The 15458-nt window shown below is 36.4% G+C and overlaps 1 protein-coding gene across 1 annotated transcript; it reads left to right on the forward strand.

Moving 5' to 3' along the window:
* Positions 1-7129: 7129 nt before the first annotated feature.
* Positions 7130-8431, forward strand: LOC135157252 (uncharacterized). The gene has a single exon (XM_064112225.1). It carries the CDS (start codon positions 7130-7132, stop codon positions 8429-8431), a length of 1302 nt encoding a protein of 433 aa, XP_063968295.1.
* The last annotated feature ends 7027 nt before the right edge of the window (positions 8432-15458 follow it).

Genomic DNA, 15458 nt, shown 5'->3' on the forward strand with positions numbered 1-15458 from the left:
ATTATCTTTGACATAAAATAAAACAAAACTCTAGTCAATGAGACTAGCCTGGCGTGCATGAGGTAGTTCACGTCATCTGACATTACAACCTGGAGGATGGAAGTTCACAGAAAAAAAATAGTCTCTGGTCCTATGTAAGGAGTAACTTTGACTGTGTGGTCATAAATCGTGTGAATCAGACGTAGACGTATGATACACTCAATAGGTTTCTCATGTTCAGTGTTGAAATGTTCAAAGAAAAAAATAATTGATGCCTCGATGCCTCAACTATTTTTCCATATATATAAATTGCACGGACATTTTTTTTTTTCAAAAATGGGTTTGAAAAAAAAAAACCAGGAACATACATTATTTCATTCCAAGTAGATGTCTAATGAACCTGCTGTATGTATTCAAAACGCTTGTGGAACTGTAAATTCAAGTGATGATTGTGTTTCTAGAATATGTACATGATGTATCTTGTATTATTAATTTGGGGAAAATCTCTGAGTTTATCAACACTGCACAAAATAAATTATTTCTGGATCACAATGATCGAACGACATTTGCTTCTAAAGTGCCACAAAATAAAGATCACCTTTCCCCAAATGCACTCAGTGCAGTGGCGTAGCTAGGATTTTTTTCACGGGGGGGCACTGGGGGGTCCTTGCTTTTTCAGGGGGGACACCGGCCATTTTTCCGGTGTGTGTGTGTGTATGTGTCACAAGGGCGGATCCGACTTTCGCCATTAGGGGATGGGGCCCGAAATTATCTTCACCTATATCAGTCACTTCTTAGTTTTATTCTTATAAAACAACATAAACATGAAATAATCTCATAAGCCTTATAAAAAGTGCGAGCGCGAAGCGCGAGCGATTTTTTTTTTATTTTTTACTTTCATGTATTTTTTCCTGAAAATTTAATTTTCTGGGCAATGTTATGTGTGATCCTGAACAAGATTCGTATGTAACTAGATGGTTACTGCGAACGCCAAGCGTGAACAGAAATTTTTATCAACTGTTCTAGCATTATCGAAAAGGACTGCTTAAGGACTGCTTACAGTTACCCACGAAGACGGTATATATTTCAATAATGCGAGCGCGAAGCGCGAGCAAATTTTTTGACATTCCGACCTAAAAAATTGTCTTTCTAAGCACTTTTTGTATTAATAAATGGAGTAGATATGTAACTAAATAATTGATGCGAGCGCGAAGCGCGAGAGGAAGAAATTTTAAAATTGAGATTTTAGACCTAAAAGTGGGACACTCTATTCATATTTTGTAAATCACAAATAGAATATAGTCAATTGGGTATAATTAATAATGCGATTGTGAAGCGTGAGTAGACGATTATTGATATTCTGATGTGAAACTGGATAATTTAAGTACATTTTAAATAAAGAACATGCAGGCTATCGCGCATGTTTTAGATTTAGACCTAGAATCTGGGCATTCTGAATACATTTGTTTAATGGAACATTATGGAATACAATATGAACTTGGCAAATCAAACAATGTGACCGCGCAGCGTGAGCTTAAAATGCTGATATGTAGACCATAAAACGGACCGATTTCACAGAGCACTTAAATTTGTAAATGAAAAAAAAATAATGAAAGCTCGATGTCCGAACTAAAATATGTTTTGCATATTGACTTCAAAACTTGCTCCATATCAGCCTATTGAGCAAGATATGAATCTCATCGAACAGGCAATTCTGGCGCGAAGCGCCAGCAAAAATTTTATATAGTAACATGAAATTGCAAGTCTTCCCCTCACATTATTTCATTCACTCGTCTTCCTCCTCTTATTTTCCTCTTCTTTTTTTTCTTCTGTCTTTCTTCTTCTTTTCCTTTTTCTTTTCTTCTTTCTCCCTTTTTTTTTTTTTTTTTTTGCTCTGCCAATTTTTTCTGGGGGGCACCTGGGGGGGCACACCAAATCTCAGGGGGGGGGGGCACGTGCCCCCCCAGGCCCCCCCGTAGCTACGCCACTGACTCAGTGTAGATTTTTTTTTTGCTGTTCCTTTCACGTCATGATATATGATAATGGGTGTGATGGCGATTCTTTTTTAAATCATCGTTTTATTTGTGATTGCGGACAGATAATTGATTAAGAGCGAAAAAGAGCTAAATGATCTTAGTGGATTTGTATGCGCATCATTTAGGAAAAGGTTTATAGTCAGCCTTGTGGAATCACACACATCATGGTTGTAATGTTTGTATGTCATTTGCCTTTGAATTAATTTTGAAAGTAAAAATGAGAATCGGACACGATTTGTTGCATACAGGTTGAACACTGAGAATAGAAGGATAGAAGCAACGAGGGAGAGACACAGGGGAGAGGGAGACAGAGAAGGAGAGAGGGAGAGAGAGAGCGAGGAAGAAAGACAGGGGGAAGAAAGAAAGAGATCAATAGAGATGCCGGGAGAGAGATATACCGGGAAAGCACAAAATACATTTGTAAGTTGGTATTGGAAGTGATTTGCCTTTCAAGAATGACCTGAGCATGTTAAGCGAATAGAGAAAATGAGAGAGATATCCATAGACATACCTATTATCGATAAAACGTATTAACTGCAAAGATTTTAATGAGAAGAAAGAAAGACAAACATTTTTTTTTTATTTATTCATTTCATTTTCTTTATTCAGTTTTTTATTTATTCATTTTTTTTAAATTCATTTAATTATTATTATTTTTTTTTTTTTTTTTTTTTTTTTTTGGGGGGGGGGAAACATTCTCGGGGCCCAGCCAATACGAGTGATTTATCTCAAGCCACAAATATTCGGCAACACCTATAGGCTTACTAATATTTTTTTTTCCAGGGGCTATTAAAGTAGACATAAGAAGACGATCACAAAAACTGAGATTACATATCAATAGAAAAATTTCAACCCCGTATCTAACTCCAACCAGGTAACAAATAAAATAGAAAATAACAAATTTAACCAACGAAACACCACCCAAATCTGAGAGCTGGAAACGTAATTTCACGGAGAAAGGGTCGTTCAGGTGACGCCATGTCATGGTGTTTCTGAGTTGTGTACATGCACTTTACAAACCCACGTACTCTCAACAGAACAGCAGAGCTTAAATATATTTTGCGCTGGAAACATGGTTATTTCTGAGATGTTTACTTTATTCAGAGGAAAAACAAAAAATCGATATCATGCAATGGATATTTCTTTGTATATTATCACAAAGATGATTAAAAATTAGCTGCAGGAATATTTTACTTAGGACATAAATACTCCCCGTGAGTTAAGGCAGAGAGCAAGAGCTCAGATTATATAGCTATATAGCTTACAGCACACGATCATCGCAAAGCGCCAAATGGATGCGTCATTACACTCAAGTGAGTAAATCCCGGCTGCCTCATATCCCTTACAAAAATTTCCTGTGGTATTTCTATATGGTATTTATGTGGTACTACACAATGCAACAGACAATACCACATGGATAATTAGACTGGGGCTGAATACGACACTTTTCGTGATAGATCCGCCACGCCCATGTTTTTGACCGCGTCGCTCCCTGACTATTTATTTTCAAGTCTTGCTCAACTTTTAAGACCAAAATTGCGACTCCCGGGTACGCGGTTCCAACATTACGTAATGTTTTGAATTAAAGTGCATGCATATAACAAATTGCTCAAAAACGTGAATTCGTGTACAAATCCAATGCAAATAATGTTTTTAGCCAAAATTTATAAATGTGTCATCATTTTTCTTTTTACTGATTAAAATCAGTTGATTTCATCTTGTACATGTATATGGTCAAAATAAAGTCCCCGACATTTTCCGGTGATAAAGGAATAAAAAACAAAGAGTTGAAAAAACAAAGAAAAATATAAGAAATTTAGAAAACAATGAAATACATAAGAAAATAAATGCGATGTTTAATTTGTTTAAAGTACATTTGATCAAATTCCTATTAATAGTCTGTGAACCTATAAATAGCCTTTTAGGTGCATTATTTAGTTAATTAGAGCAAACTTTCGATTTTATGCATGAATTAGTATAATTCGATAGCAATGATATTTTGGCAGAATTTGATCTTATAGTTTTGTAAATTATGCTATAGGTAACGTGCGAACCAATTTTCGTCACGATCGCACGATCGACGGCCGAGATTTAAATTTCATGGCATATGAAATTATTTATTTAGGCATGTCTGATAGCTAATCGTGTTTGTGACAATAAAGCTAAGTCTTTGGGGCTACCCCAAAAACAAATTCATTAATGAACGATATTACGGATAGGGAGGGGCGACGAATGTTATCAATATAATCCGGACTTCGGTGATCGAGAGACATGAACAATTTAATAGCAGCAAAATTTGAAAGTTTATCCTCTGTCACAGGCAATGAAAGGAGCTGCAGTCGGAAAGGTTTTGTGGAAGTCCGAAGATGAGTAGAGAAGAAGCCTATCAGAGTTCCGTTGTCTCTGAAGTCTTTTTCCACCAACTTTCTGTAGAGCAAAACTGCAAATGCAAACTTTTTTTATTTAAAAGATACAAATCTTTGCAACCAAGAATCCAAGAAGGCTATTGCAGTAGTCCAGTCTGGAAAGAGCAAGTGCCCTGAAAACAGCAGCTTGGCATGTTTGCTTCTCAATGAAACGTCTAACTCCCCAGAGGTTACAAAGGTGATGCTTGACGTTTCTGCTGGCCAAAGCTACCTGATGGCTGAGGTTCGCAGATGTGTCATAGATTAGTTCGATATTGCGAATAGACTGACATGGCTGGAAATCTTTCTCAATGATTGCTAGTCTAACATCATACGAGGCAAACTCGGTTATCAACATTTTCGGTTACTGAAAACTAAACATACGTTTTACGAAGGATTGTCAAGATTTCTTGCCAAGATCAGGTGAATGATCTGGAATTGAAAAAAAAAAAACGAGTGCGAAACACGAAAGAGTAAAGCACAATCACGAACAGACGAGCAGTTGTATATTGCTCACTAATTGTCGTTTTGAAACAGTCATTTTGAGGATGTACATGTCCACTAATATTCCTAAATGATTGTTGTAAAACGTTTAAAGTATTTTGCGTATATTTGCTGATTGTTTTTTTCCCTAGTGTATATGGTTCTTTGACCATATTCATCACAAAATATATTGTCTAGCACTCGTCTCTCTCTCTCTCTCTCTCTCCCCTCTCCTCCCCTTCCTCTCCGCATCTCTCTCTCTCACACACACACACCCTCACACACACACACACACACACACACTCTTTCTCAATAATGTCCTTTCGATTTTTTCAGGTGTGACTGTCCAAAATATTCAATAAATTAACCACCGTCCACCCTCCTTCCTCAATCAACTCATTTGAACTATCAATTACCTTAGCGTTTCGATAATTTTAGATTTCCCCCACAACTTTCTGTCGAGCAAAACTGCAGTTACAAACATTTTTTTTTTAATTAAAAGATACAAATCTTTGCAAGCAATGTTCTTGCTTGGGTGGTTATCTGAAATGTCTCATTGTAAAAGCAACGAGTCATGATATCAAATTGCATTAACCACTGATAGATGAATAACTCATCCATTTCTTTTGCACGGTCGAATACCTCATAAAAGAAATAATTCCTATTCTAATGCATTTATGCAATCCTCGTATTAGGCCAACACGACTTTGATATGAAATATTCTATTCTTTTATATTAATGGGTCTTTGATTTTTTTTCTGGATTTGGAGTCCGAGGATTAGGATCGCAGGACGCCATTAAATTCTCTTTTCATAATAAATCTATCTTTCTAAACAATACTGAATACAATAATGAATGTAAGAATAATGGACTGCGCATTAAATCAGGGAGAATAGTGGAAAACAACAAAAAATCGAATTAAAACAGACATGCCCTTTATTTAATTTTTACAATGTCTCCGATGTCATATTTTAATGATATACATTTTAATTCTTTCAAGTGTTTTTGTGAGTAATGTCCTTCTTTGTTTGTATAATGGAATTTTCTTATTCCTAATGTAGCTCCAAGTCATAGAGATTAGAGATTTGTTTTCTTAATTTTAGGAACAATGAAATATAGTCCATTAATGGAAAGTCCCTAATGGCTTTTGCATTCATAAAAAATTGGAAGGGATTACGTTACAAAATCCAGAAATAAAACATGCAGTGGAAGTTATCTGGTAGCATCTTCATCAAAGAAACTTCTTCGATTCCTGAGAACACTTGCTAATGCTTGGGTCATATTGTACCTTTTATTATAATGAAGAAAGGGACAACTCCGGGTTAATATCACAGAACGCAGTACTCCCGGGGAGTTTGTATTTAAAGGAAGAAGAGGCAAGGTGACCCGAGGGTGACGCCATTGTTTTATTACAGTCGCACCAACAAACCTTCTCTGAACCACTGATCTCTGGACCAGTACTCTTGGCGGACCAAAGATTATTCCGAATGGCAGGCATATCATTGGTTGACCTGGAGTAGGTTTCGTTGGCGTGAGTGTGACTGTAGAATAAGGGTCATAATCAACTACATAGCCAAATACTCTTCTTTATTCAATCTTACATTTTCTATTCTTCTCCATTTTTCCACTTGAAAAAATCACAGCTACACTGACTAAAAAACAATGCTGATTGCAAGCAAAGATTCATTAAAAGTTTGAAAGAAAAGCAAAGTCGAATTTAAAATATACTGGTAATGATATTTCTTAAAGCTTTTGCTTTATTTAGTTCTTTATCTATACTTAATGGACTACTATGCCTGTTGTACTTTTAGCAATTTACATCTATGCTACAAATGTGATAAAGAATACATTGCAAAGGAGGATGGGGTAGGCCGGGAGGACAAGCAATTACGTCACTGATGTTCTTTCTTCAGCCAACATGAAACAAAGGTACAGAGGGATGGTGTTCCAGCGATATCTTCTGTGCCATGAACGTTTCTCAGTCCTCACAAATTACATAAACTGATCTCTTTTGAATCAGGTTGAATTGGACGTTTTGAAATCCATTCAGAGATTATCCAACTGGTGTCCACATATAAAGCACTTACTTCGTGTACGATACACCCAATCTTCGAGCAATTTTCGGAGTAACGTTGATCAGCCGTAGCCCCAACCACTCTACCAAAGGAACCAGGGAGCAAACGGCACATCTTGACTGACTGTTCCAGAGAAGCACCTGAATCGAACATGGCCATCATTCGGAGCGTCTTTTATGCTTTTTACGCAATCATATTCGCCATCGGACTGCCAAGCAATATGGTCATTTTGGCGGTATACGCTGCAAAGAGGAAAAAGAACGGAACAGACGTATTCATCATGGGCCTGTCTTTCACCGATTTATTTTCCTCGATGATATGCCTCCTTAAATTCAAGGTATGGGTCGCCAGTGACATATTTTGCAAAATCAAATGGTTTATTGACATATGGTTTATAGGCAATCAGTGGGCGATGACAGTAGTTATTAGTTTTGACCGGTACTTGGCGGTGTGTTTTCCCGTTCACCGTCGGCCGAAGGTCCGTCAAGCCATCATCATTGTCGCCATCGCTTATCTGTTCATGTTTACGATGATGACACCACTTCTTCCGGCGATACATTACGTTGAACTCATCGAAGACTGCATGTACAGGTCAGACCTCGAATGGTTCAATAAGTTTGATAAATACTTTGGACAAGGGCTCATCATTAGCGTTATCTGCACCTCATCCTTATTCTATTGTCGGACCATTTTTGTCCTTCGTCGCCTGTCAAAGGTTCACGCAAGACTTGTTGGCAATCCATCTAGCAAATTGGCACTTTCAAGTACCACAAAGCATTCTTTGCACCTTGCACAAACCAATATCAACAACTCTGGAGAGACCGCATCATGTGAACGGATACCTGGTCAGGAATCAGATGTCGATATTGGGCTTGGCAAGCCCAACCACCAAACAGACCAACCAACTGTTTACCCCGTTTCAGGAAGCACTTTATCTGGATGCAACGATACATCTTTGAACGTCCCGCCAAGAGAAGCATCTCTGCTTGCAACTACAAACGAGTCCACTACAAATCAAGGATCACAATGCAATCTTAAAACCGTCTCTGGCAAACACCTTGATGTGACTGGACCTACCACTTCGACAGGTGCAGCATTGATGGTCCCCAACGCTCCATCATCCCAGATGGTAGTAGACCGCATTGACAAGAATGACAAAAATGACAGCCGTTTGTCAGAAAAGAAATTGACGGCAACACTCGGTGTCATTACCAGTATTCAGCTCATGAGCATGATACCGTTAGTCATCGGCAGATATATACCCATTGAAACGCGGCAAGCATTCATGAGCAGATCTAACGCACATCATACCATTTATGCCATCATCTTTCGCCTGTATGAAGTCAACTCGTTCATCAATGTGTTTGTTTATTGGCGATTGAACAAGGTTTTCCGTCGGGATTGTCAAGTCTTATTCGGACGCATCTGGCAATCAGTCTTCAAAATGAAGTAGACCGTTTGAGAACAATAATGTGTTAATACCATACTCGTACTAAATCGGGGAGGGGGTGCTGTCTAATAATTTCTATTTTTTAAAGTTGTCAAGCGCACGTACACTTGACAAAATTGAAGAGGTTTAGACTTGGACAATTATAGGGCGCCTGCGGAATCGCACAATAAATGATAATAAAATAAACATGATCACGATATATCACGAAGTCGTACGTTGTTGAATATACGATGAGTTTATATGGACTCCATACGATCATCGTAGACCAAATTTGCGCCAAGTGTAGTATTTCTTCGTAGTATATTCTTGTTGGATCTGTTTACGCGTATATACTTATATAAACATGGTCACATGTGTCGTTCATATGAACTAAAACACTGCATGCAGAGTTAAGCTCATAATTTAGCAACTTTACAATGTATATATTGTTACCATGGGAACTTAATAACTTGGTATGCTTGGTTCACGTTGTTATTTCTTCTTCAAGATCACCATTCTAAAACTCTTCTTGAATTCTTAAATTTATGATATATCATTGTTTGAAGGTTAACATGCATGGTGAATTTACTACTTCTTTTTTTTTGCAAAATGACTTCGCTAACTCTTGTTTTTTCTGTTATTATGGCTTCTTGTACACACATTATAAAATTGTTATTCATTTTCGCTGCAGTGATAGACAGAGGAGAAATTCATTTTTAAGTGACATATTAACTGAACGAAAAAATAATCATATACAATATTTTGTTTTCACTCGATATTGTATGACATTTTGAGAAAGAAACACGCATATATCTGTTATTGTGTAGACCTGTGTATACATACATCATGTAATATATTGGACTTTGTCATGTCATCTTTATTATATTTTGGAAACGTGAAACGAAAAAAAAAATGAAATCTAGATATCTATGACACAAAATATATCACATTTACACATCAGTTGACGTCATGGAACCGACAAAATCCTGTATTCTCTTTACCCATCATACCAACAAACAATAATTTTCCATGTCATGATGCAGTCATAACAACCGAATCTAAAAACGACCGACGCTATGTTGGTGGAAATAACGTATTGGTTTTGATCGGTCTGTACACTCAAATTTTCAAGGGTTTAAATAAATCCAAATCGGCTCTGAACAGTGAATATACCGAATATTGGATCTATATACAATCCTAACGATTTAACTTTTAAATCTCAAAAGATTTAAAACCATTTTTAAAGCGTTTTGTTCAAATCCACAAGGTTTTAATCTAAATATATTATTCGACTGGTAACTATTAACAGCCGATATGGAGTTATTTTAAATCCTTGAAATTTAGAGTGTAGTAGGGTTCATGGTGTGACTACCCATAATGGAATAATCACAAATCAGCATTATTGATTCAATTATTCAACATAGACTACTAAAAAAATGTAAGTGATAAGTTATTATTCACATAAACTTGTCAAAGCAGCACTGCTTAAATAGGAATGAGAAGAAGTGAAATTTATTTCACAGAGCCGTGTGAACGATTTTTTTTACTGAGGGTGCTGATGTAAATTTGGAAAGCAAGAAAAAAAAGGTTTTCACTTAAAAAAATTGAAATCATTTTTTTCCCTAGAAATTTGACAAGCCAAAAAAAAAGGGTTTTCAATACAAAATTAAGCTAACTTTGGTTAAAATCCTGAATTCTTACACATCTTCCACAAAACCTGGGGGTGCTGCTCCCCAAGGAATCTTTTTTTGTGTGTGCTTCATTGTCCCCAGCAGGAGCCTCGCTTCCCAGGGCCATGTTATATCAATTCTTAATATTATCACTACGGATAATCTCTAGTAAATGAAACTACCCTGGCGTGCATGAAGTAGTAGTAGGCCTATATAACATATTTTCAGTAAAAGCCCTGGTTTTACATTGTGAGACACACCTACTCGACTTTAAATCCTAGTAGATATCCTTTAAAAAAAGACATAGAAAAGAAAAAGAAAAAAAGAAAGAAATATTTGAATTTTACTTTATTCATTTACTTTTTTTCAAAGAAAACAAACGTTAATAATATAATATTTATGATGGCGAAAATAGTCAAATTATGCCTAATAAAAAGAAGAACCCCCCCCCCCCCTGTAGTTCACGTCATCTGACAGTACAACTTGGAGGATGGAAGCTCACAAAAAAAAAATAGTCTCTGGTCCTATGTAAGGAGTAACTTTGCCTGTGTGGTCATAAATAGTGTGAATCAGACGTAGACGTACGATACACTCGAAAGGATTTTCATGTTCAGTATTGAAATGTTCAAAGAAAAAAAAATGTATAATTGGTGCCTCGATACCTCATGTATTTTCCCATACCTATGAATTGCACGGACATTTTTTTTCAAAAATGGGTTTGAAAAAAAAAAACCAGGAACATACATTATTTCATTCCAAGTAGATGTCTAATGAACCTGCTGTATGTATTCAAAACGCTTGTGGAACTGTAAATTCAAGTGATGATTGTGTTTCTAGAATATGTACATGATGTATCTTGTATTATTAATTTGGGGAAAATCTCTGAGTTTATTAACACTGCACCAAATAAATTATTTCTGGATCACAATGATTGAACGACATTTGCTTCTAAAGTGCCACAAAATAAAGATCACCTTTCCCCAAATGCACTCTGTGTAGATTATTTTGCTGTACCTTTCATGTCATGATATATGATAATGGGTGCACTGCAAAAACTCCGGTGTTGATTTAACACCAGCCCGGAATCTATCTATGTCCACACCATACAAGTGTTAAACAACACCAATTTCGTTTTGGTCTTACACCAGAAAGGTGTTTATACAACACCCATTAGTATTAAAACAGCATCGGTTTTATTCCAAACTGGTGTTGTTTCAAAAACTTCTCTGGTGTGGACATATATAGATTCCGGGCTGGTGTTAAATCAACACCGGAGTTTTTGCAGTGTGTGATGGTGATTTTTTTGTGTAAATCTTTGTATTATTTGTGATTGCCGGTAGATAATTGATTAAAGCAAAAAAGGGCTAAATGATCCTAGGGGATTTGTATGTGTTTTATTTAGGACAAGGTTTATAGTAAGCCTTGTGGAATCACACACATCATGGTAATAATGTTTGTATGTCATTTGCCTTTAAATTAATTTTGAAAGTAAGAATGAGAATCGGACACGACTTGATGCATACAGGTTGAACACTGAGAAGAGAAGGATAGAGGCAACGAGGGAGAGACACATGGAAGAGGGAGACAGAGAAGGAGAAAGGAGAGAGAGAGAGAGAGACAGGGCGAGGAAGAAAGGGGGAAGAAAGAAAGAGATCAACAGAGATGCCGGGAGAGAGATATACCGGGAGAGCACAAAATAAATTTGTAAGTTGGTATTGGAAGTGATTTGCCTTTCAAGAACGACATGATCGTGTTAAGCGAATAGAGAAAATGAGAGAGAGCCATAGACAAACCTTTTATCGATAAAAAGAATATATAAAAAGTATTAACTGCAAAGACTTTAATGAGAAGAAAGAAAGACAAACATGTTTTTTCATTTATTCATTTCAGTTTCGTTATTCAGTTTTTTATTTATTCATTTTTTTATTTTTATTCATTTAACTATTCATATTTTTTTTTTTGGGGGGGTAAACATTCTCGGGGCCCAGCCAATACGAGTGATTTATCTCAAGCCACAAATATTCGGCAACACCTTACTAATATTTTTTCCAGGGGCTATTAAAGTAGACATGAGAAGACGATCACAAAAACTGAGATTTACATATCAATAGAAAGGTTTCAACCCTGTATCTAACTCCATCCAGGTAACAAATAAAAAAGAAAATAACAAATTTAACCAACGAAACGCCACCAAAATCTGAAAGCTGGAAACGTAATTTCACGGAGAAAGGGTCGTTCAGGTGACGTCATGTCATGGTGTTTCTGAGTTGTGTACATGCACTTCAAAAACCCACGATCTCTCCCAACAGCAGAGCTTACATATATTTTGCGCTGGAAACATGGATATTTCTAAGATTTTTTACTTTATTCAGAGGAAAAACAAGGAAGCGATATGCAATGGTTATTTCTTTGTATATCATCACAAAGATCGAAATATTAGCTGAGGGAATAAAAAGGGATACAAGGTTAGGTTACACAAAAGTAGCCTATGTACGGCGAATGAGGGACTTGGGAAGAAGGGCTAGTGTCTATAGTTAACTGATGTCTTAACTGCGATCATTTTTTTTTTATCATGTGTGGCTGCCTATATCACAAAACAGGCTTCATGCATATTTTGAAAATAATCTTCATAATAATAGGCCGAATAACTCGAGTTTTAGCCAAGTTTTCCTGTCTGTTGATTCTTAGCTGACGACGTTTTTGTGATTGAATGTACTCTTCTGCAAGTGATGCGGCTTTTACCAGACTGAAGCATTGTAGAATCGTTTGCGAACAGTGACAGTTTGCTTTGCACAAACTCCGCTAAATATTTCTACTTAAAGTGAACTCCCAGGTACGTCGACCTTCATTTAATTTGTATACCAATAAGTGATTAAGACGTGGATGTACAAGGGATAAGTAACTTATGGGAGACCGGACCCCCGAACAACCTCTTATCTTCCACGTAACCAATGTGCCTGTGTGTATATGGAGCTATATATGTAGCACGCAACCGCGTGTGCTACCGCGAAAAATAACAACGACCGGGGAAGCATTTGAATAAACCCATCGTATAAACGTAGTCACTCACATCTCACAAATCTAAGTCAACAAAATGTTATTCACAATGTGAACTACATTAATATGAACAATCGTACATAGGCTTTTGGGTTATATAGCTTTTAAAATTACAAAGTTTTTTTTGACACATTACAAAGTTTCTTCACATAGTTTTCTGTGCACAGCCGGTGACTAAAGGCATGATGTGACGTCACACGATCGAACTAATCCATTTACGATGCAGAGTTTCACGCTCATGGAACTCAAGTGGTATTTCTGTGGTACTACACAATACAACAGACAATACCACATGGATAATAAGACTGGGGCTGAATCAGCCCCCCCCCCCCCCCGCCTCGACATTTTTCGTGATAGATCCGCCACGCCCATGTTTTTGACCGCGTCGCTCCCTGACTTTCTATTTTCAAGTCTTGCTCAACTTTTAAAACCAAAGACGTTCCACAGTTATGTTTGTGCTTATTATGATCTGCGCATATTTTACACTCTGCTCGCTGACGTCACAATGGATGAACAGGTGATTAATTAGCTGTGGGTATGAACTGATTTTTCTCATCATCTGCACTCTAACTGCAGATCAGATGCGTTATTTTATGAAGCTAAAAAACTTTAATTATTCCATGGACCATTTAAAAAAAACATCTCTACAATTTTAAAATACTTTACTCTGCAGTGCTGCCAAAAATCACGAATATGACCCCGAGTTTGAATAGATGGTAAAGTGGTTTTGATTTTTTCTTCTCATAGATACAAAGCATTTGGCGCATTTTTGGTGTTTTAAAAAGCACATTTGCTCTAATGAAAATGCTGATAGTTTGAAAACAAGCACATGAAGCCCTATTTTTTTATGTTTGCACCTCTTAGGTATACCTTCCTCTGCAACTTTGCACATTTTGGTGAAAATGACATGGATTTTGAATAAAGTGCAGCATTTATTGTACTTTTGTAGTTTGTTATTGAAATTTCACTTTTTTGAGATTGGGTTTTTGTTATGTTTTACGCCATTTTTAAGAACTGACAGTGCTGTTAGACTCAAAATTGCAAACAAATAGCACTATAAATAGATTCTCCATTCTAACGATACACTTATTAACTCTCTTGCGAAATTTGATGACTTTTTCATGTATTTTGACTGAGTAATAGAGGTTTAAACTCATTGTAGTGATCTTGCGAGGTCTAAAAATGCCAAATTCTTTTGAATGCGCAATCCGTAAGAACATTCATTCGGGTGAACTTTGAAGCTCCATAGCAAAAAATCAAGCACATGGACCTATGTTAATTTTTGCATATTTCGAATATTCAGGTTCTAAAGTATCTATGTGCAAAGTTTGGTGAAAATGACATGAATTTCATTTTAACTGTGGAACGTCCTTAAAACCAAAATTGCGAGTCCCGGGTACGCGGTTCTAAAATTACGTAATGTTTTGTGAGTGCATGCATATAACAAATTGCTCAAAAATGTAAATTCGTGTACAAATCCAATGCAAATAGTGTTTTTAGCCAAAATTCATAAATGTGTCATTATTTTTCTTTTTACTGATTAAATTCAGTTGATTTCATCTTGTATGTGGTCAAAATAAAGTCCCCGACAATTTCCGGCAATAAAGGAATAAAAAACTAAGAGTTGAAAAAACAAAGAAAAATATAAGAAATTGAGAAAACAATAAAATACATAAGAAAATAAATGCGATGTTTAATTTTTTTAAGTACATTTGATCAAATTCATATTAATAGTCTGTGAACCAAAAAATAGCATTTTAGGTGCATTATTAAGTTAATTAGAGCAAACTTTCGATTTTATGCATGACTTAGTATAATTCGATAGCAATGATATTTTGGCAAAATTTGATATTATATTTTTGTAAATTATGCTATGGGTAACGTGCGTACCAATTTTCATCACGATCGCCCGATCGACGTCCGAGATTTAAATTTCATGGCATACGAAATTATTTATTTAGGGCATTGTCTGATACCTATTCGTGTTTGTGACAATAAAGCTAAGTCTTTGGGGCTACCCCAAAAACAAATTCATTAATGAACGATATTACGAATGGGGAGGGGCGACGAATGTTATCAATATAATCCGGACTTTAATAGCAGCAAAATTTGAAAGTCTATCCTCTGTCACATGCAATTAAAGGAGCTGCAGTCGGAAAGGTTTTGTGGAAGTCCAAAGATGAGTAGAGAAGAAGCCTATCAGAGTTCCGTCGTCTCTGAAGTCGGTCTAAGTCCTTCTGGCCAGGACCAGTCTGGAAAGAGCAAATGCCCTGACAACAGTAGCTTGGCATGTTTGCTTCTCAATGAAAGTCTAACTCTCCAGA

Source organism: Lytechinus pictus, chromosome 17, assembly GCF_037042905.1.
Source record: "Lytechinus pictus isolate F3 Inbred chromosome 17, Lp3.0, whole genome shotgun sequence".
Classification (NCBI taxonomy): Eukaryota; Metazoa; Echinodermata; class Echinoidea; order Temnopleuroida; family Toxopneustidae; genus Lytechinus; species Lytechinus pictus.